The sequence below is a fragment of the Crocodylus siamensis genome, chromosome 5, assembly GCF_052110815.1.
Source record: "Crocodylus siamensis isolate JL-2025a chromosome 5, ASM5211081v1, whole genome shotgun sequence".
NCBI classification, from domain to species: Eukaryota; Metazoa; Chordata; order Crocodylia; family Crocodylidae; genus Crocodylus; species Crocodylus siamensis.
This window is the reverse complement of record NC_143399.1, coordinates 194,723,039-194,746,571: the sequence shown is the minus strand read 5'-3', so window position 1 is coordinate 194,746,571 and position 23,533 is coordinate 194,723,039. Positions and strand designations below refer to the sequence as shown.

At 42.3% G+C, this 23,533-nt stretch overlaps 1 protein-coding gene across 9 annotated transcripts in view; it reads right to left on the bottom strand.

Annotated features, from left to right (window-relative positions):
- Positions 1-23,533, bottom strand: part of KMT2C (lysine methyltransferase 2C) — a 301,422-nt gene that overhangs the window by 209,068 nt on the left and 68,821 nt on the right. For all 9 annotated transcript variants that reach the window (XM_090047709.1, XM_090047708.1, XM_090047707.1 and 6 more), the window contains exon 3: positions 5,774-5,912. In XM_090047709.1, coding sequence (XP_089903835.1) covers positions 5,774-5,912 — 139 coding nt within the window. The remainder of the gene's footprint in view (positions 1-5,773; positions 5,913-23,533) is intronic.

Below are 23,533 nucleotides of genomic sequence, written 5' to 3'. Positions count from 1 at the left end.
TCCAATTTTTTCAAATGAGCACAGTTGGAGTTCTGCATGCACACAATCAACCTAACAGTACTTTTCACATTAAAAACAACACAACACACAAATAAACAATTTACTGACATTTGTAAAACAAAAAAAATTCATTTATAAAAAATATACTCTTATTCAGAGTAGTCATGTCTCAGCCTTCAGCTCAAGGTAAATATTTAAAGTCGAGTTACAGCGGTTTGAAAAGAGAGTTGTAGGATGAAAACCAGGAGATACTCTCAGTGCAGCAAGTACCATCACAACATGGATTTTAAATAAAATGAATTTCAAGAAAAACTGTCAGTAGATCTGAAGAGGAAAAATTATCTTAAGGCTAGCTATAGTCATTCTTCAAGCTCTGACTGAAGAGATTCATAGCCTCCAGCAAAAATCCACAGAGAAACAACACTGGGGAAATCCAGGAAGATTTCACAGAACTTTATGAATACTTGATTTAACCCATAGATAGCAAACGTAAGTCTCAGGCCTATTTCCAAAGAGGTTTAACAGCTCAAATTTCTTGTGCTCACCGGGGATCACATGTGTAAATTAAACTCAGTCTCTAGGCAGATGTAATTAAAATGACACTAAAAAATGCAGTATCTGCATACGAGAGCCAGGACCAGTAGCACTGCCTAGGGTTGCCTGATACATACATCCCATTACACAACCCGACTTACAACTGTGTACAACTTTGCCAAGTTAATTATTAGGGCCAAAATTTTACACAAGCATTGTTCATAACATGCAAAACTGCCTCAGGCTGAGTTTCTCCTTTCCCCTCTTCCCCCACTAAATTTAAGCCACAACAGGTTCAGCCATTGTAGAAAATGAGGCCAAGTAAAACAACATATTGATCCCTATGATCATTTTACATAAACATTTCTTTGAAATGCTTTTGCGTTTTGGAGAAGGGACTTAACATTTTACTGTGGTTGGTCCCCGTGTCAGGGATGCGTCTTTTACTGCTGTGAAAAACCAACCCAAATTCATCCAAGTTGTGAACTTTGAAAACCACGTAAGAGTTCTCAAATGCTAAAACAAATCGTTGCTAGAGCTGAATACTGAACTCCTCCTGCGACTCCATCCTCACGCCCTTCAGCCTCTCTCACCTCTGACACGTGGCCAGACTCCATGGTTGCTTACAGGTGTAAAAAGACCCCCCAAAAACAGTGCTTTACTTTAAACTCAGCGTGCCCCTGCGCCAAGTGCAGAGCATGAAGAGGCATTACGTTAGTTGTCCCCAGCTCACCCAATGCATGTGTAGATTGGGCACTTTAGCAGGGCTTTTTTGGCACTTAGCTGATTCAATTAGCTATTAGATAAAAGCACCGAAAAGCTCTGCTGAAGCACCCGACCTATACAGACGTTGCACGAACCAGGTTGAACTAACATGGTGCTTCTTCCAGTAAAGTGTCCTTTTTTCCCCTCACGTCTGCCAGCAGTCCATATGCCCAAAATGACTGACCATGCACCGGCCCTGGGGGCACAGGGATTCAGAAGGATTTTTTTGCAATTTCAGTCCTTGACTACTTTGAATGAGGACGTGGCTGGGCACTGAAAACGAGAACAGGGAGAGCCTGACTTTCTAGTCCTTTCACTAAGTCTAACCTGGCATCTATACTGACTACAGAGGGAAGCGATGTGATGTGAAGGGCAGTTTGGGGAAGACAGAAAGGTGACACAATGACCACTATTAAGTTTTATCTGTTTAACTATAGCAACTAGAAGGGTACAAAGATCACAGTCTCTCACTGACACTGCTGCGAGAGGAAAACCTCTGGTGTGGATGCAACTATACTAATCAGAGAGGGTCTATTGCAAGGGTGGGCAAAATGCGGCCTGCCAAGCTATTCTATCCAGCCTGCAGGGCCCCTAAAAAATTTAGAAATTAATATTTATCTGCCCCTGGCTGCCAGTCTTGCGGACCTCGATGGTTTGCTAAAACTCAGTACGTGGCCCTCCAGCCAAAATAATTGCCCACCCCATGTCGATTGCCTTAGCTTATGTTGTACAAGAGGTGGAATAGCTATACTTTGGCAAAAATAAACTGAGCCTAAAATGGAGCTTAAGATTCATCTTTCTGGTGTCAGCAATTAGCTAGGAACCCCACTGACAAAATGAGCATCTGATTCTCCTGTACTTTTAGCCTGCAAAGAAGATGCCAGCCTACTACTGCTGACAGTTACTCGGCTCAAATGGCAGAGGGCTGCGCAGTGGCTGTAAAGGTTCTGCCCCTGCTGAACCATGTAGGTGTCAATAAAGTACTACTACTTGATGACATTATTTCACTTGTATTTTTTTAAAAACCTAGGCAGTTACACACAAAAAAACCCACAAGTTACAAGAACATTAAAATTACAAATGGCAAGCACTCAGTTGAGGAAATGCTAGATTTAGTAACCTTAATTGAGTTCCCATGGGCATATACATATATAGTCTTTAATGTTCAATGTCCATATAATATTTTTCCCCCACAGGACACCTGCTTCATTTATTGCACAAAATGTTCAGTACTCTATTAGTGAGTCACTATTCAAATACTTGTTTTCACCTCATTGTTCAATGCATGGCCCTTGGCCTCATTTACTGTATACTATTGAAACCCTTCTCTAAAGCCTTGTGGGCTTTTCCTATGCAGCTCATCTCTAGCATCTGAATACTTTACAGATATTAAATTTAGCTTCATAACATCTCTGCAAGGGCAGATGAGGAAAAACTGAGGCACGTGGCTTCAAAGTGAGTTAGTTAGGCATCCAAATATTTCTAACAGAAGTGGGTCTAAGTCAAAAGCATCCCCCAGTTTTCTAATTCATCCCCATACCAAACCTACCCCATGTAGGAAGAAGAGCTCTTGTGGAAAAGGCAGTGCACGATCCTGCAATTAAATACTGCATGTATTAAAAAAAGGGATTATTCTGGGTTGCACAGGAAGCCCTAATCTTGCATTTCCTAAACTGAATGCTTAACCCTGCAACCTTAATAACTTTCTTTTAACAGTTTTGTGTGTAATACTAAACACAGTTCGCTCTTTATCTTCTTTTGCCAATCACTGCAGGAGATTATTCTGTTGGGATTATCCAATCTCTATGCCACACTATAATTTCTTCATTTCATTTCTTTCTCCACTAAGTGCTACAAGGAGCATTGCAATGCCCCACCTTTGAAGACCAAAAAAATAATAAAATGGAAGGAGCAAAATTGCTACTTTTCATCAGGCACCTTACTGTCCCTATCTCTACATGCACCTTGTTTTTAGAAAACAATAAAACACCGTCTAAATGGAACCTGTTCGACCTTCTGCAGTTTCTTTTGCCTTGTAGAGTATTATCATGCTGCCTGTTCAAAAACAAAGCAAAAAACCAGAACATTTCTTTTTAAAAATCTGACACTTTAAACAGATGGGATGCACTTTTTTCCACAAATGGAATTTTGAAAACATCCCTTTGAAACATACAACCCCCAATATTATTATTTTTAATACTGTAAGATTAAAATCATCTTTAAAATTAAGAATTTAAGTTGCTCTGTTGACTGTTGAATGCTTGGAGTTGGGACAATGGGAAATGAAGAAAGTAAATAGAAGTGGTTTCTGCAGCTGGCCAGCTCCTGGCAGCTTGCCAGCCCATTGGGATGCTACTTCCTTGAGCTGCAAGCAGAAAAGAGCAAGGGAGCAGGCTCCTCTGGAAACAACTTATCAGTTCCAGCTCAGCCAGAAATCTTGAGCTGACAGGAGGCTCTCAGAAGATCCTGAAAACAACAAGGAAGAATGCTCCAAAATCCTGACACTCAAAAATGCTGCGAGAACTGATGACACTGCCATGACTGATGACTCTTTCTTCCTGATATTGCTGCCTCTCCCTGCAAGTGGTCAATAATCCATTGCTTGCTTCTGAACAGATTCCTCTTTTTCAGCCTGCTTTATGTCTAATACTATTTATCCTGATATCTACAGCACTCTACTTCGAGTTCTAATCCAAATGCTGTTACCACTCCTTTTAATAGCCAACTCTTTCTTGGACTAGCATGCACATATACGCTGTGCTATGTAGCTCAAAGCTACAAATTTGGCTCCGTTCCTAGTTGTCACTCTTAGGTCTGTCACGCAGCCTCAGACTTGACAGGGATCAGGGAGAAGTACAAAAAATAAAGTTCTGAATGCCAGTTGCACAGAAGCAATACTGGTTTCTTAATTACTGATATCTGCCTGTTCCAGTTTTGATGCACTTGAGTTATACTGTAACTTCATTCCTAATGAACATCTACAAAATGTAAGTAATTAATTTCAGTAAAATGTTTCACTGTAGGTCCTTTACACTATTCCTTCCTTGCAACTTCAGCCTTAACTTTACCTAAAAATAAAAAATCCTGCACAAACCCTTTATCCAAGATGTCCCATTTACTCACAACACTACAGCGAGCAAGACCTGTGGAACAATGCCAATGCATTCACTTTCTTTCACCAAAACCTTTGCTACCTTTTCATGCTCTCAATTTCAGCTTTGCTGGTTGCAAAACCTTCTTGCGTGGTTTCCCTAAAATACAAGCATTTCTAAACTTTAGGAGATATGACTGCTCCGGCCAGATACAGCCTTGCCCTGGGAAGCAGAACTGCAATGTTCACCTAAGAAGCCATCAACAGTAGCTCTGTATCTCAGAAAAATCAGCTTCAAAACTGAGGGTTTTTTTAAACGTCTCAAAGATTTACACACCATCCTACCTTTTTAAACTCCTGACATAAAAACCCCCTCAAATGTCTATTCAGTTGTCAGTTTAATGATAACATAACAGAACTCCATCAAAAATAGTGGGTTTGTGTATACATGCGCGCATAAAACTTTTAGGTTTTTAATATTGTTAGCGTGGTCCCTGTGGATAACTTCCCTTCTTACAGAAGCTTGCGAACAAATAAAAGGTACGTGATGCAGATGGTTACGACGCAGGTTCAAACCTGAATTAGGTGGCGGTGACGACCCGAATTATTTTATCAGATGTCAGAATCACATATCCACATTTTAAACCCTCCCCAAACGGACAACTTCTGTGCTAGAAAGAGCCCCACTGTTGGATCAGTAGCTGTGTTGAAAATATAGATACAAAAAAGATTTCTACCGAAGTGCGAAACCCTTTCAGTGGTGCTTGCCCACAATATAAGTGGTCTTTTTCCCTGGGTCACAGAATTGCTGCTTCCATTGAGCCTTGTGGCTTGCATATACCCAAAGTTCAAGAGGGGGAAGTCAATACAGCTACTATTTATCTGCACATTACTGAGTCTCAACGTAAGGATTGTAATGTACAAGACAGAATTTAAGAAAACTAGGAGGGCTGTTTTTTTGAAACGTCGATTATTCCAAAACACTCAAAATGTCATCTGAACCAAAGTAATTCTTATGTTACATTACTGCTGTTACAAACCTTTTTCTTAGTAAAATAACTGTACTAGTAATTACGCTGTATCCAATTGCACTCAAGCTTCCAAATCTTTAATTTAAACAGTTAATACTTTGTAATACTGAAGTTTTCCTGTGTAGCCTGATCACCGAGGACAATACTCAAGAAACAGGCTTTTCCACCCCCACTCCCCCTGTACACTAATTAAGCCATCAGTCTCAAATATAGCAGCTGCCAACACAGGCTGCTGCTAATGCTTCAAAGCACCAGCTCTGTCCCAAGCCTGTACTCCCAGCATTCTCCGCAGCATTACTCAACTCCCAGCCCTGCCCCCACCACTGACTCAGCAGCCGACTGGCTCACTAACCTGGTTTTGGCTTCAACGCCAACGGAGGCAGTGGAGCTTGCAGACTCCTCAGATACTGAGCGCTGAAGAACTGGTGTTAGCTGCTTGTTCCCGTCCACTTCGGTTTGGGCATCCTCCTCTGGAGATTGTTCTTTGACTTCTGTTTGACAAGAAAGAAATTTGTGTAACATTTGATTACTGTGGCTATAAAAAAAAAAAAAAAAGGTTAAAAAAGAATCCCCCCTACAAATCTGCTTTGTTTCTAAATAGATCGGTCAGGTTAACTCGACTAGACAGAAAGCGCAGACTGAGGACCACTCCTCTTCAAAATCTAGCTTCATGTCGACCGTGGTCATTCTCAGCCAGGCTGCTACCCCACCCTGGGGAGCTGGGAGCTGCATTTTTTCAAGCACCACACAGTATTAGCACTGTTGCATGTAGAAACATCTACACACGATTTACAAGATAAAGCCAGAGGCTTCAAATACAAAACCCGAGTACAAAATGAGTCTGACCTAGCAGGGGCAGAATTTTTACAACAGAAGAGCAATTCTGTTATTTTTTCTGTAGTCGAGAAAACTCAGCAAAAACTCAGAGCTCGCATTTCTGAGGACTGCCTCCAGTCTAAATAGGGGGGCCTTGAGTCTGAGAACCGCTGGGCTACTTGAAGTGCAGTCAGCAACTTCAAATGACATTGTGGAATCCCATGACTTTCTCATTAACTTACATATCAAAATGGCTTAATTAACAAATTAACTGACAAACTTCTCACGATTGCATGTTTATATATATGCAGTTTGTGCAAGGAAAAAAAATCTGTTTCACCTAAGCAAGAGAACAACTGCCAGATGAGTACATGTTATGTGTACAAAGCATAAAGTTGAGCACTCGTAAGTTAGGAAATAACATGGACTGTGTAACTTTAATTCTGCCTACTTGTACTGTACTTCCATCTCCTGCACTGCATGAGTCACGGATCCTGTGGAAAACCCGTATGCAATCATGCAGTTAAAGTCTGAATCTGCACAAGGGGGTCGGATGATGGGTGCTAGGGTAATACACTTTGGCATTTCCCAAGTTCCTGATTTTGTTACCTAAATCATCTTTAAAAAGATTACTCACTCATGCTCTTTGTGTGCGTGTGCATGCGCATGCACACACATATACTCTCCTAGGAACTTTTAAAATTAGAATTCAAAGAAAAATGTAAAATAAATAGTATTATACGGAAACACAAAATCCTCACTAAGAATCATCAGCTAGTCTTGAACCTAATGACTTTCACCCTATGGCACAGTTTTACTCAATCCTTTCCCGAAGTGGAAGGAAGAGATACCAAGGTCAGGTTTGGGGCCTCTCTCTCAAACTGGAAAATAAGTTTTACTACCTTCTCTCTCAGTAAAATATAAATGGGATTGAATGGGACAAAGACACTTCCATATACCAAAGATTTCTTCTACTGACTACAAAAGGCCAGCTGCAATCTGTAGAGGTAAAATAGTTTCCCAAAGAGGAGGCTGCTAGATCCTTTATAAAGGAAAAGGATAGACAACCTAAGTATGGAGATTGCTACCTGCTCCAGTAATAATCATGTGTAGACACATAAATATATCATATAAAAATGAACCGGGAATAAAGAAATACTTAAGGAATTAAATGCAATTAGCTTGATATTTATACCAAGACTTTGGGGGCAAGTTTCTCTAACTCAACAGTACTTCCAGACATTTATGTTTTTTAAGGTTATTCTCTAGCTTTCACTGCTTACATTTTCTAGTCAAGTCAGAACTATAAGGGGAAAAAATTAATCAGATTAGAAAAAAATCTGAAGCACTGAATCTTAGATTTTGGAAGGCATAGGTGGGAATCCCATTATCTTGATGCTAACAATAGGGAGATCCTGTAGCTAAAGTGCAAAATGCTCACTTGAAGCAGCAAGAGCTCTATGCCATTAGCTGCTGCAAAATCAAACCCAGTGAAGGTAAATCAGTGATGGATTTAGAGTACTTAAGCAAAGAACAGAAATTCACTTTTAAAGGATTCAAAAATAAATAAAGGTCAAAGCAAGTTCCAGGTTAAATGACATTTTCAAAACACAGCAAAGTAATCTGTTATAGAAGATGCATTATTTGGATCGAGAAAAAGTGAGTAGCAGAACCTTTGGTATGACTGGTAAGGCTTTGAAGAAAGTCACCACAAATGTTGAGTTTTTTTAAATAAACTATTAAGTAGTACAAAGAGAAAAAAATTCCAATATAAAACTGCAACTTTAAGAAAGCATATCCTACAGTTCAATTGTCAGCTTGAGATAGGAAACCGTTAAGTCTTCCTTGTGTCATGAACAAATACGTTCCAGGTAAGCTATTATTTGACTTGTAATCAGCCACACTTACGAAGAGCTTCTGTATGAGACTAACAGCCAAATTCACAGTAGTGCTATTCTGATTTGAATTAAGGAGAATTTAGCCCCTGCCACACACTACACTTAACACAAATTAAATCGCACCTTAAGTTGTGATCCAGCCACATGTTCAATCAATGGCAGCAAGGAATAAGCCACAAAATTACTCTACAAAAGTGTGCGATAACCAGGAATCTGGGTTTTCCATTTCATATGGGGAAAATGGAGAAAACCGCAGATTTTCCCCTTTACCAGAGGAAAATGCGGATTTTTCATTTTAACAGAAAAACCTCCAGATTTTCCACTTTTCCAACAAGTTCTTCGCAGGCTGGCAGAGTACCAGCCTGCAAGGGGCTGGGGGGAGCAGGAGGAGGGCTGTCAGGCAGGCGGCCCATTTGGTAGCAGCTGGGGCTCAGGCACTGTTGCAGGGGGCTGCATAGCCCTGGCAGCAGGGGCCCCCTCCAGCAGGGCTGGGGTGGCAAGTGAAAGGCACCAGCAGGACCATGGAGGGGGAGTTACAGGCACCAGCAGGGCTGTGGGTGGGGAGTGAGGGGCCTGGACCTGCGTTTTGTGAGTGGAGGGGGCAGGGGGAACTCTGATTTTCCATGATAAAATACCCCAAATCAAACACCAAAATGTATAGATATTTAGAATTTATTTATTATAGTGATTGAGGCTCTAGTAGGCTTCTAAATGGCTTTAAAATTTTAAATATATCAAGAAAACATTGGTGTCAACTGATACCTAATACATGTATAGCTAAAGTTGACACCAATGCTTTCTTGATATATTTACAATTTTAAAGCAGTTTGGAAGCCTACCACCATATACATAGTGGCCTTTCATTTTAATCAGGGATTTGGGGGTTTTAATCTGAGAATTTGTGATATATATATTTTTTTTAATCAGGGAAATTCAGAATACCTGGTAATAATGTCATCATTTGTTCCTATTCTGCCATGAATTGAATGTGTGGCCAGGTACAACCCCACAGCTGGGAGCCCAGAGCAGTTAGTGGGGCTCCTGGCTGTGGGTCCCACCATGTGCCCCAGAGCCTGGGAGCCTCATCAGATGCAGGCTTTCAGCTGCCAGGGTGCACCACCAAGCCCTGGCAGCTGACGAAGGCTGCCAGTGCCACAGACCCACATACCCCCGTACGGCTGGGAGTCCTGTCAGCTGCAGGGAATCCCAGACACAGGAGCTTAATTCTTGCTGGTGCAGGGGAAGCCTAGGATTGTGATCCCAGGCTCCTTCTGCTCTGGCAATAAGGTATGATGAGATCTGATACATGATCACACAATCACAGCTCCTGCCATGCACTTGTAGCATGGCAGGAAGCAGTTGTGTAGATCACACATCAGATCCCATGACTCTTTTACCAGCACATCTCTTATTGCTCTTTTACCACAGGGATCCCTTTGGTCCAGTTTCTAAACCCTGTTAAGGCTGGTCTGCTACCCATGCAATAAAAGTTTTCCTGAAAAAAAGAAGAAACACTTTTGACATTTTCGACTTTGTAGCACATGAATAAAGTATGCCAGCAGCTGAACTTTTTATTCCTTGCGGTGGTGTGGGGTACTTGTACAGCAGCTTAGTCTTTGGCCAATCCATCTGTGGCATTCCCTACAACCTATTTTTGCTTAGCTCATTGTGGGGTTCCTGAAGCAGTTAATGCCCAGCCCAGCCATTTAGAACAGAGTTATTGATAAGTTTCTAAACCTTGAAGGGCAATTTTGGGCAACTGATCCAAATGGCCATGCCACCACTATCGGTCAAGTAGCACTTCTGTTCCCACTATACAGGAGGAGATGTGGAGGTCTCTCTACCCTGGCAGCTGTTGCTTATCTTTGCTCTTTCTAGAACAGACATTTTCCCAGAAATATACCAAAACAAACCATCTTTCAATTATTGTCTCAGTAATAGATGGTGGCTCACCATGCCTTTGGAAGGCTGAAGATCCATATACAGAAGATGTTTATGTTGCTACAATAGGCTGAAGACATAAGTGATAGTCCATGTTAGTCTGAAATTAGGCAGCATTAGGTATGGCACGGTTCACCATAGGCAACAGCCTGCTTTGCCAGATACCATTTGAGGAGAAAGCATGCTGTGGGTCAGCAAAGGAGATGGGAGGAGAGGTGAGGGGAGAAGGTTCAGAAAGCAGATTTGTCACAGGGATCAGAGTGAGAAAAGTAAAGAGAGACTGCATTTCACCAGCCTGAAGCTCCTGCAGTACAGGAGTCCAGCACTGGCTGCAGTCTGAGGGGAAACAGGAGATGATCTGTGATGCCCCTACAATGGAAGAAGGGGGGACAACATATTTTACAGCTTTCTTAAGGTTGCTATGGGCAACTCTTGCTAAATTACATTAACTGCTTTATGTTACATCTGATGACTATGCAGCTGACTCGGTTGCACGCTTTGAGGTTTATGGGAGTGGAGAACCTTGGAACGATCATAACAATAAATCTGTCAATCAGCTTCATAATTAGATATAATGTTTTATTTTACATCATATTTTAATAATTGCTCCTCTCTCAATTTACATCTCTACCACATATAATGAGTTGGTGTGGGGAATTGGGGAATGGAAAAAACTATAATTGCACAGTTATCAAGTGTCTGTAGTTCACCTCTATTAGGTATTCAGTTTTTACTTCTGTCAGTAAACATGATAAAAAAATTAATCAAAACAGTTATTGAACAAAAAGCAAACCAGCTTTCTGCCTTGCCGTTCTGGAGAAGGCCAGGGTAGGTTATCTGTCCAACGTGGAAGGAAAAGAACCTCATGCAAGGCACAAGCATACACAGGTGCAAGTAAAAGATATATTAGAGACTGTGCAAACATTGTTTTTATCAATGCTTGTACAAAGGCTTTGAGAGCAAATCTGTGTGGGCAAAAGACATTTTACAGACTTTGCAACACAATCCTGGCAGCTGTTTGAAGCAGGCACTTATATTTTTCATATAATGCCTAGCACAACCAGCCATCAGTCTCCTTGGGCTTCTTTGTGCTCCTGTGGTTCAAATCAACAATAGCAGTTATATCCTTTTAACCAGCACACAAAGAGGGCCACGGCCTAAGTATGCAGGTAACCTGCTGTTATAAATAATATTTATAGACTGTTTCCTAGACCAAATTTAACTATTTTCAAGTTGGCAAGGCTAAATTCACTTGAATAATTTGATTCCACAATTCAGAAGCTCACCACTTTCATTCTGGTCTCTTCCAATACAATTGTTTGACCAGATTTCAGGTGCAAGACTGGTTTTAGATTTCATAAGACAATAAAGATCATGGGAAAGCCTCCATATAGGTGGAATAACAATTTTCAAATAGATTATAAATGTATTCAAATGTACTTGTTTAAAATTCTCTCCTCTGCAGTGAATTTTTACTCCCAGCCTCTATAGCAGAACAAATGTCTTAAAGCAAATGAAGGAAGAAGTAAGTCTTTACCAGGTTTGCCATAGAAGAAACTAATTAAAAAGCTGCTACAATGCAGGGAGATTTCTTCGCTCCTGTCTTTTATTTGTACCCTTCAAACTGGTTGTTTTTGAATTGTGTTGACAACTTCCTTCTCCAATATCTGCTTCCTAGATATGTAATGAAGTGTTCCAGAGGCCAGTTTGGCCCGTGCAGGTCTCGCTGGGGGATCTATGCACATGAAGCTAATTTTCCCTGTGGGACTGGCTTTCTGCAAGGACTCCACCGTACAGCCTGGTGAAAGGACTGGTGGCTAGGATGAGACCAGCTAAAAAAAGATTTCTTCTGGGAGAATGTCAGAGTGCAATGATTAAAATGTGTCAGGTTGCTATTATATTATCAACCTTCCCTCTTCTGTTTTCTACCTTGTAATGGCAGATTTTATAATTTATATATAGGAGGACTAAAGAAGTTGGGAATTAGAAGATGATACCTCAGAGTAGTTAGTAAGAAAGAGACAACAGGACTCAGCAGAGGTTGCCTACTGCTCCCCAGCTAAAGTTTACTGGTTAGTTCTTCTCATTCATGTATGCCTGTGCTTACTGAACCTGCTGATCACTATATGGTGTTAGAAGTAGTGAATGAGAAAGAACTTGAAAAATATGAGCTCTATACAGAAAAAAGAAAGTTGGGAATTGAGAGCAAGTGGAGCAACACAGGCACATAAAAGGACAAGGGCCATTATAAAGGATCTTCTTGCACATGATAGTCTAAGTAAATAGTCGGTGAGTCACAGAAGTTTTGCAACCTCTACCTGCCCTTCTGATGTCAGACAGAGAACTGGAGGGCATTCAGACAAAGGTTTGAATGGTACCAAGCAGCCACAGTGGCAGAAGAGAAATATGAAAACGCTAAATCATGTATCTGCTTGCATATAGTGGGGGGAAGGGAGGATGCCCTGCCTGTATATAACTCCTTTACCTCGAAGAAGGCCATAATATGCAGTTAAGTACAATACCATCCACATTTGAGAAACACTGTGTGCCAAAAAAGAATGAGACAGACACAGATTTTTTTTTATATGCAGAGAAAAACCAGGATAAAGTATAGATCAATATGTTACTGAACTAAAGAGACAGAGTAGAAACTGTGCTTTTGGGAACTTGACACAATCTCTGATTAGAGACAGGATTTGCAGCATTGCAGAGAAAGGCTACTGCAATGCATTACAAGAAAAGCTATTTGCATGGAGGTAGACTTATCCCTAGAAAAGGCTATCCAAGTGTGCAAGGCAGCAGAAACTGTGGAAGCCCAGGCTGAAGAGCTGATTGCACCAAAAAGGGTCATCCATGCATTAGTTATGAAAAGATGTGGCCAGAAATAGCCACCTGACAAAGTGCAATTTTCCACTGGCAAGAAGCTCTCTCGCGGGGTAGAATTTTCCCTTGGCAAAGAGAATGCCAAGGGAGCGAGCGCAAGCACGCAGACATGTACCAAGTGTGGAAGGCACCATGGTCCAAAACACTGCGCTGCATTTGGAAAGCTCTATTTGAACTGGAACAAGAAGAACCATTTTGCCAGGTGCTGCAGGTCCCAAGCACAAAGCCCAGCTGAGAGACTATCAGCAGAAGTTTAAAGAAACATGGTAGAATGAAACGAAATCACCGAGTGGAACTGGATGCTGACAGTGCAAGTGGAAAGGAGCATGGTTTCATTTCTATTGGGCATTTGAGCTCAGGTTAATGTTTTACCAGAGCATGAATATTAAAAATTAAAATCGAGACAAAAAGTGAGTCCAACAAACATCAGAATGGGTACTCATGAACAAATATGCTAGTGAAAGAGATGCATTGCTAGCATTCAGTATGAAAAACAGCATGTAAAAATTTCCAATTATTGTGCTATGTAGGGAGGTGATATCAGTTTTGGATCTAACAGCTTCTGAGAAACTCAGTCTAGTTAAGTGTGTGCTTGCAAAATTCATCTCTCCTGACGATACTCTTAGCCATCGCGACCCAAATCTGGACAAATGTCTTAGCAAGAAACCAATGGTTGTAGAACACATGCAGCAATAACTATGGGAAGAAATGGGCCCACAGACACAATGCAAATATACAGAAAGAAGAAATTGGCCCCAGCTGTCCTGTAGCTAAAGAACTTGGTGCTGTGTGCACAAGCAGCATTGCCAGAAGTGCAAGCGATTCAGATCCCAGTATAAGGATTCAACAATTTGAGTCCATCAAGACTTGGAGGAAAAACTTTCCACCAAATGTTAGAAACTGCATTGGATATGTCGATCTGGGAGGAAACTGAAACCTCCTGAAGGCCCCAAAAGAGGCTTGCTAAAATTGCTGCAGAAAAGGGGAAACAGGGAAGTGACTAGTAAAGACTCACTCTAGAGTGGTAGACTCATAACCTCTCCTCTGTAGATAGGTTTTCATGGACTTTTGTGTTAATTTATTTCTGCAGTAATTGTTGAGAAGAAAGATCTGACAGAAGTTATAATTTAGAGACACTCCCTTACACAGAAGGCTACAGAAGTTGGGAATTGGAAGATGATCCCTCAGTTAAGGAAGAGAGAGAGACAGATTGGGTCTGTGGAGCCTTTCCTGCTCTACAACTCAAGTTCACTGGTTATAGTTTCATAGTTTCTAGGGGAGGAAGGGACCCGAACAGATCATCAAGTCCGACCCCATGCCCTGGGCAGGAACGAGCACTGGGATCATAATACCCCAAGTATAATTGGTTAGTTGTTCTCATGCCTGTATTTACTGAACTCGAGTACTACACGTCTGCAGGTGTCTCGAGATCCACAAGATGCTTCCCTGGAAGCTGCCCATGGAAAAGCACCCCATAGCAAGAGCTGTGCATTATTTTACATGTGCAGCCCCTCTCATGTACAGGCCCTATCAGAGTAACCTAAGCACTAATCACCTTCAAAAAAATCCTAAAACACAGGGAACAAAGCAAAGAAAATAAATGTTAACTTCTGACAAAATGCTTTAATAGCCTAAGTGAGAACTTCTTAGCCCTTTTATACCCACAACTGAAAAAACTTGCTAAATTATGTTCAACATGTAGTGATAAGCACCTAAACAATATTTTTAACCATTAAAAAATACATGTTCTACTCCCACTGAAGATGCCATTGCTGAGATATTTAGCCCATTTTTTTATTTCGGAGTCTTGTCGGCTCTTAGTAAGGATGAATGGAGAGTGGTTGACAAGTGACAGAGCCAAAGCTTGGAGATGCCAGAACCATCAACGATAAGAAACGTCACAGGAGGGAATGTAGTAGGAACCCTAATTACGGTCCTGCAGCTCCAGAGTTCTCACGTGTCCACACCTGCAACTTCTTGCAAGATGCAATGGCAATAGTCTCAAAGCAAATGCCACTGCAACCTGGGTGTGGACACCTGCAAACTGCTGCAAAAAGCTCTGTGTGAGGCCATATGTTTTACAGGCATGCTGAGGGATTAGTAATATCAACATACTGTTGTGGAGACATTTGCTTGACAGGACAGCAATATAACAAGAGAGGTGCTTCGCTACCTTCACCAGTGAGACAAGAAATTTAACAACCTCCTAAGTTCTGAATTGATATTGTGACCTCTGGCAGACAGCACTGCCCTCAGCCCTTAGATCAAGCGTCACTAACTTCTTCAGCTTGTGGGAAAAAAAGAGATTCCACTAAGGCCAGAGTTTTCAAACTTTTGTTGCTTGGGGTAAAGCTTGGGAGCAGGCAGCTCCCCAGTCATTTCTACTGCCAAGCAAACAGTCTTCTTACAGCAACTGCTCATCACATGGACACATCTTCAGTGTATTCTACCTTACTTCCATCTGATTTGGTGGCTTGACGCTGGTGCTACATACAGACAGTCAAAAGCCTGAGATTTATAGAACTGCGTGAAGCTTTGGGTGCCAATTCAATTCGGAGGAGATTCACCCCAATCCGGCAGCCGAATCTCTGAATCTGAATCAAATCAGGGGACCAATGAAAAGGTCTGAATCGATTCAAAGCTCTTTGGAGGAAGGCCCCCACTCTGGTCTCAGCCCCTGAGCTAGGGTCTTCTTGTGGGGGCGCCAGGCCTCAGAGGTTTCTTTGTCCCCACCCAGCCAGGGGGTGCCCCATAAAAAGAAGAATTGGGCTCTACTACCTGGCATAAGCCCCCAGGCCTGCCCACTGCCACTGGTGCCAGTGGGATGTGCTGGTCAGCCCAGGGGCTTGTGCCAGGTGGCAGGGATGAGAGCCCTCCATAAAGGACAGGATTGGGCCCTGCCATCTGGAACAAGCCCCCAGGGCTGCCCGGCACATCCCCCAGAGCCTTAAGCCCAGCACCAGAGGCAGCCGGCAGGATACAGCCAGCAGCCATGGGGGACTCGCAATAAGCAGCAGGGCCAGTCTGGGCTGCCACAGCCCCCTCCCTTCCCCCATGGTAGACACCAGTGGTGGGCCCAGGGCCAGGATCCATTTCCCTCCCAACCCCAGTGCCTGACAGGCAGGGCTGAAGGGGCTCAGACAAGCCCCCTAGATGGGCTGGGCTGAATGGGGGGAAGACCCTCCACTGCAGCCCCCCCAGAAGACACCAGGGTCCATTTCCCCCTGCCTACGCCCAACGCTGGAGTCCAGTCCCTGAGGAAAGCCCTGCCTCTCTCCCCTGCCCCCAGCCCCCCTTCTCTCACCTCCATGCTCCGGCTGCTTTCTTGTTGGCCAGGCGCTGGATAGGGAGCAGCAAAGGGGTCCAGTCCTTGGGGAAGCCTTACCTGTGTCCCCCCACCCTTACCTCTGTGCTTGTGCTGCTTGGTCATTGGCCTGAGCCAAGCCCAGTCCTGGGGTGGAGCCAGTTAGGCACTGGGCTACAGCAGCAACCTGTATTCCAGCACGCCTCCTCGCAAAGGCACTGGGGGTACTGGGGGACTGTGACCTAACCTGAGTCGGGAGGGGATCTGGGACAGAAGTTCCAGCAACTACATCCAACCAGGTTCATCTTAAACCGGTTTCAGCCATTTGAAAGCAGTTCATATGCACTGAACTTCTGTTCAGTTACAGGTATGAACCAGTTTCCACCCGCTTATATTGGCTTATGTGTAATTTCCATCCCTAGATTGGGAGGCAGAAGTGTCACTGTGATCAGACAGTCCTCTGGTGAAGCAGCAGCCAGCATTCAGAGAAAAGCGGTTTAAAAATCACTGTATGTTGAGGGGTATCTTTGCACCAGAAGTACTGCTATATTTCAGGACCCTATAGTGTAACCCACTGCAGGAAAACTCAAGTTTTAAGCTACACAAGAATGTTCCTCTTTGAAGACCGTATGTTGCAATAAAATAGATTTCTTTACCGGTACTTTTTAAACCATCAATATAGCATATATGAATGTAAATTCCTTGCCAGTTATGAAATAAATAACCAAAACCACTGAAGCCATACCTCAGAACAAAATTTTATCCTATTCAAAAAACACTGACCCCAATATAGTAAATTATCAGGAAAAGAATCCTACCCGTGCATTTGCCGATCTTATCTTTTTCTATTTATAGTCTTGCTTAAAACATCACCAGAACAAAGAAAAGATTGCAATTCTTGGGCTTTGAGTTTTTTGTTTGTACATTGGTGAATGACTAGAAACAAAGTAACTGCACTAGAATTGCTTCCAACACAATGGCAACATAATAAGTGGCAACTATTTGTATCAATCATCTTTTCTCATCTTTGTAATGTATAAGAAGCTGATTCAGTTAAAAGTTTCAGGCAAAAGAGTTTGCAGAGAACGTTCTACATTAAAAATTATCCACTAAGCAAGACATAATAGATCATGCTGATCATCCAGTTTACATGAAAAGTTGATCACTTCGCCAAAGGAAGCCAGGCAACTTCAATTCCGCTTAACATTAACTTCAACTTCATTGACGTTTCTGCTTAACATTAAGTTCAATTCTCCCACATTAACTAAGGAGCATGGGACATGTCATGTTTTAACGATGGCCAAACATGGCTAAGAAATCTACTGAAGAAACCAGTTTTGGGCCCAAAACAGGCCACAGTAGATAAGAGAGACTAGATTTCATGTTCAAAAGTCATGTGGCATGAAGACATTTGTATACAACTAAAATTCCATGCCTGGATGCAGACGATGCAATGAATGCTGCAACTGGAGTGCATGACTTTTACAAAAAAGGACAGAGAGCAGCAAGGAAACATAACTGGTGGTGAGAATGTTAGTTGTACCAACTGTGCAAAAGCAGGGCTTGTGGCCACTCATCTCTTTCACTGCATTCGAGATGAGGAGGTAGAACTTAAAAGTTTTAACATTCAGTGCACAGCATGCAGTCTTCTGACGCAAAGAACGCTTCCTCGTCACCAGTCAGTGACCTGGCAAATGCCCAACATATAATCAGATCTGGTTAGCCTCTTGCTTTGTACCAGAGGGTGTTTTTTCAGTTCTTGGCAACTCTTGTAGAAAAAAAAAAAAACTTCAGCATTTTGGCCACACATGGCACAGCTGCAGGCACAACTATAAAAAGGATGCTGAATGAAAGAGGGACTTTTTCAGCCCTGAAACACCACAGAAAGCCCCACTACTATCTGGACTGGTTTGAAGTAAGGGATTATACTACTGAAAAACTGAAAGAACCTTGGGGGAGGGAGCTGACCAGCCAGGAAGAAAAAGCTCAGCTGGTTAAATGTCCCATTTTCAGTGCATATGATCACATCTCATATCATCATTAGCTAACGAAGGGATGCTGGCGGCTAGGAAGGTCCTGTGTTGATTTAAATGCAAATGCCAAGTAGCTCTTACTGTCCTATTTGGATTCCTTATTATAACCAAATTACCAGATTAGGGGAAAACAGAAACAAAACACTTTCAAACAATAGCTACCAGCCTGCTCTCTACCAGCGTTTCCTGGTGGATGGAAGGGGTGGGGAGTTGCATAGAAGACCTGCCTTTGGGTTAAAAATACTAGCAATGCAACTGGATTTCTCATTTGCTTGTATTTACATAAAGATATCGTTTCCACCACTGCAAGGTATGCTCAACTATCTAGAGGTGTTGTTTGCAATGCAGTCTGCTATGGACCTTACAGAGAAACCATGGCTCTGCCAAACTTACTGGAAGAGTTTCAATGAGTTTGGATTTTATCCCACACCTCAGTTTTAACTCCTGGAGTCTGCTGGGGGGTGGTGTTCTTTTGTGGTAAGAAGTTCTCCTTGGTACATTAGATATGGAATTAAGTTGCTTTTAGTCTTCCTCCCAAAAAAACAGTGGGAAAGCTTCTTTTAAAGAAGAGGGTTTTTGTGGTCTAAATTGGTTCAATCATCTTTGAAAACATTACAGAGATAAACCCCTCGATGGAGAACTATTTGTCTCTGGCTCTCTTGTGCTTTGCCCAGGGATGAAAAAGGGTAATTAGAGGGACAAAAGTCATCAGGAAGTCATCGACATGAATCTAGTAAAAAAGCAAGTGGTCAATGTACACCATAATAAGGTTACCAAAGATAAAAAATAATGATGGGTAAGTGATCTCAGTTGATATAACTATCCAGACTTCAGGAAAGCATTTTATGAATTATCACACTGGAAATCCCCCGACAATACCAAGAAAAAAAAAAATTGGAATAGGGACTCATTTGGTGGGTAAGATGTCATTGTAAACAGAATTAAATTCTTCTTGATGGATTTATCAAGAGGGGGTTCCCAAAAGACTCAGTAGTAGCACTAATCTTATTTCACTCAATACACAAGTGATTCGGGGGAAAAAAGGCCAACATGTAGGGTCTCAACATTTGCAGATGAAACAAAGATAGGAAGGATTGTGGATTCTAAGAAAGACTCAAGTAATTTATGAGAGTTTTCAAAAAAGAAAGGCAATAATCAAAGGATTAGCATGTAGAATTCAATTTCAGGAAACCTAAGGGGAGAACCAAGAAGAAGGCAAAATATACTTTACATGGAAATTTGCTGAAGCTAACACAGGAAGAAAATAATCTACAGCAGAAGAATAGAAGTGGGAGAGTTCAGTGTTCAGCCACAGCAAAAAACATCAAACCAACAAAGAGGCTACTCAGCTGCATTTGCTTTATTATTTCTTTCTTTAGATTTACAATACCATGGGGGTGGGGTCCCAAACTAACATGCTTTGCTTACTCAATGTACTCTTAATTTAAGCAGGCTCCCTTAGAAAAACGCAGCAAAATTACAGGGATTCTTAACCTCTCATTTCTGGTTTCATCAGTAAAAGGTAGCATTTCACAAGTGATACTGTTGTATTGCTCACTGGATTCACAGAAGTTTAGGGCTGGACGGGACCTCATGAGATCATCGGGTCCAGTGGCTCTGCTCTGGGCAGGAGACCGCTGGGGTCAATAAGACCCAAGTAACCTTTGGCATCTGGAACAAAATTTCACTCTGAACTAATAAGTATCAGCTACTTGAATAGGGAAAAAATAATCTGTAATTGATGGAGAGGTCTGAACAGGTGCTAAGGAGGCAGGGGGAAGAGGGGTGGTTTGCTGAGCTGCAGTTGCAGGTTGGAAATGAGGAGGGAGAGGAAGAAAGTTCTGGGAGAATGGAGGACCAGAGAGCATTCACCAAGGGGAGAAAGCAATGAGGTGGGAAATCCAGCAAAGAAAAACCAATGAGGAAGAAGGTGGAGGTGAACAAAGAAAGCCTCCAGGCACTAGAGATCTGGAATAAGAAGTTGAAAAAGCCACTGGGCAGTCCTGAAGCAGAAAACGACAGGTCCCAGTAATAAGGGAAAAGCTGAAAAACCAGAAACAGAGGCTGCACAAGTAGTTGGGATATATTACCTCTTATTCATAAAGCCTGATAAAATACAAAAGGCTACTAACATAGTAGGAGCAAGTCAAAGTAACATGTTTAAGAGAAAAGCTGTACTTCACATACAACAATGCTTCTTCATGTACCATCTCCAAGTGGGCTTACTTGAACCAGTTTTTTTCACCATTTTTAACAGATCCATGCATCTTTTAAACTTAATGTAGTGAAATTAGCACTGTTCAGAAAACATCCACTACTCAAAAAAATCTGTCTGGTTGGTCATTCCTGTCAACTATTGTTATGGACCCATCACCCCAACGTTTAGCTTGTTCTGATCTCTCCTCCTCCCCTTGCTGATCCTTTGTGAAAACTAAATTACAGTATTGTAGTAGGGGTGTGGTGTGTTTGGGAGCACAACTTGATAGGATCACCATTTTGAATTGCTACCTGCTCATTCACTTCGGGAACAATTTCAGGCAAATTTGAACGCCAAAACAGAGGTTTTAGTTAAGATTTTCAAAAGGGATTTTGGTACCTTCATGTTTAAAGAGATTTAATAAAAGGGCCTGATTCTTAAGTAGAGCTGCACACTTATCCTCTGAAAATCGGGTTCCTTTAAATCAGTGATTCTCAACCTTTTTGGACTCGAGTCACCCCTCCATAATTTTTATGAATTGAGTGGCACCCCATTTCAAAAACTAATCGATCTATTACAGGGCTTACCTCCCTAAAGAGAGGTTTTGCAGTAGGGTTGTGGGGATCAGCCAGGCAAGGACAAGTCTGAGCCTGTGCTTTCTGCTCACACTTCAAAGGATCTGCAGCACCCTTCAAATTCAGTGTGCAAAGATCACAAGGGAGGTTGTCAAAAAAACCCTAGACCCCTTATGTTCCTATTTTAGCACAACCCAAGTCAGACCCATACAATATTGTTTTAATCTGCTGTAAACATCTGGTAACATGTGTGTCTGTGCGCACACGCACATGCCTGTAAGAGCAAGTACGCTTCACAATCATTCACACACATTCACCTAACTCAAGACACCAATGAAGGGATTTCTGAGGCTTTAAATATAGAATCAGGAGGCTTAAATTCTAACAATAATTTTAATTTGTTCCACATAAGCATGCACAGTAATTTGTATTACTATATTGTAATTATGTCTTAACTGCGTACATTACAAGAGCCAGAGAGGTAGTTGCTGTGAGGACTATAATTGTGCATTCCTTTGATTTTTATATTATTAATCTCTGAAAATGCACTGGCAGCTTTGTGCACTGAAAAACACAAAGTTAAAAAAACACATACCAAAACACCCAAGGAGGATGCAAATTCTGATGGTCTGGGCAAGACCCTGGCTTACAGGGACCCACAAAGTACAGAAAAACAAAAAAAAAGCACAAGGAACCACTGCCTCAGTGAAGAACAGAGGACCAGGTGTTAGAACAGTCCCCGTTATGAAAGAGCTCCCATGAAAAAGGGAATAGGTCAGCAGCACAGGGAGCTCATGAGCAAAGACAGAGGAATGCAAAAAACCCCTCTTGGCCTACGGAAGGTAGGAAGAGTGAGATTCCTGGTTTAAATACAAGTATGAGAATAGTTTCCGGCTCTCTGTGAGTATTCATATATTCACCAGACTGACACAGTACACATTTTCCTTTGTTATACAGATGTTTGTTTTCAAAACCTTAAATTCATGGCTTTGCTACATATATACAGATTTTTTGGGAATATAGAAAGGACCACTGGTCATCAAATCCAACACCCTACTATCACAAGTAATCACATCATTTACTGTATTTATTACAGTTACAATTTTCCAGGTGTAGAATCCAACCAGAGTGTGTCTTGAATTCAGCTGCCTCCCACTGCTACAGCAGGGAAAATAGTGGTGGGGGGAGGTTAGGTGCCCCCCTTGCTTTCTTTTTCCCCCTGCAACCCTCCTGTCCCCCCTCACTGTAAGACCCTGATCAAGCTCTGCTTCCTCCTCAAGCACAACATGGAAGTGAGCTGCATGCAACCATAAAAGGGGGGGGAGGGGAACAAAGAAGAGGGCAAAAACTGCAGAGAACAGGAGACTGCTGTGGGTCTGACTCTGATCCCAACCCTGACTGCTACAAATTTCACCACAAACACTCCATAAACACACTTTTGAGAACCACTTTTGTACATACTTACACCTAGGACAAACTTTTTTTTTTTGTTTCAAGGGCCAAATCAGGTCCGAAGTCCATTGAGTAAAGCCCAACAGTCAAGGTCCAAGCTTCAACTGAGCAGAGTTCAATCAATCAAGTCTGCGTGCCAATACCACCAAGCAAGTATCCTCCTTCCCAGACTCATTTGTCTGGGGCTTCAGATACTCCCTAAATATGTGGCAGACATACTGCATGCAAGCCCAGGGCCCAGAGGTTCAGGTGCCCCCTAGTCTTGCTTGCTCCTAGCCACAATGCCAATATGTTGAGTTTCCTGCATTTGGGGAAACTCGCAGGGGTCAGCATGCCTGGAGTGCAAGAGGCAGGTCTCACCCTCGGAAAACCACCAGGGTGATCAGTTCCACCAGGTTCATCTGAGCCAAAAGGTCAAGAAGTAGGCAGACCATGCAAAATATAAGTCTAGAGCCAAAAGGCTCATAACTTATCATATAGTTCCCGGGGCTGGGCCCCAGCAGAATCAATAGCATTTCAAGCCAATGTGACCCCACAGCCCAGCACCGCTCAGTACTTCACATACCCCCACAAAGGATCCCTGTGCTAATTAGCCCCCAACTTGCAACTAGAACAGGGTGTTCTTGTCACAAGCCCTGGGACACTCCAAAAATGTATATGCAGATGAGACATAAGGCAACCTGGCCCCCACCCTCCACGAGGTGGAGCCACACTAACCGTATGCAACTGGCTGAGAGAAGGGGGCAAGAGCAGGATTCTGGGTGAACTGTTTGGGGCCCCATTTGGTGAAGTTTGCCAGACATTTAAGGCTGGTGAAGAAACAGGAATCATCAGAAATGGGAAAGACAGGCATAACTCAGCTGTAGGAGTAAAAAGGAAGAAAAAAGTATATGCAATGTAGTGGCAAATCAAGACTTGGAAACAGTACTGAAGGGGACTCAGCACAATTAACTCTATCTTGTTCAGATAAGCTGCACTAACCTTTTGGCTAAGATCAAGCATTTCTGACCACT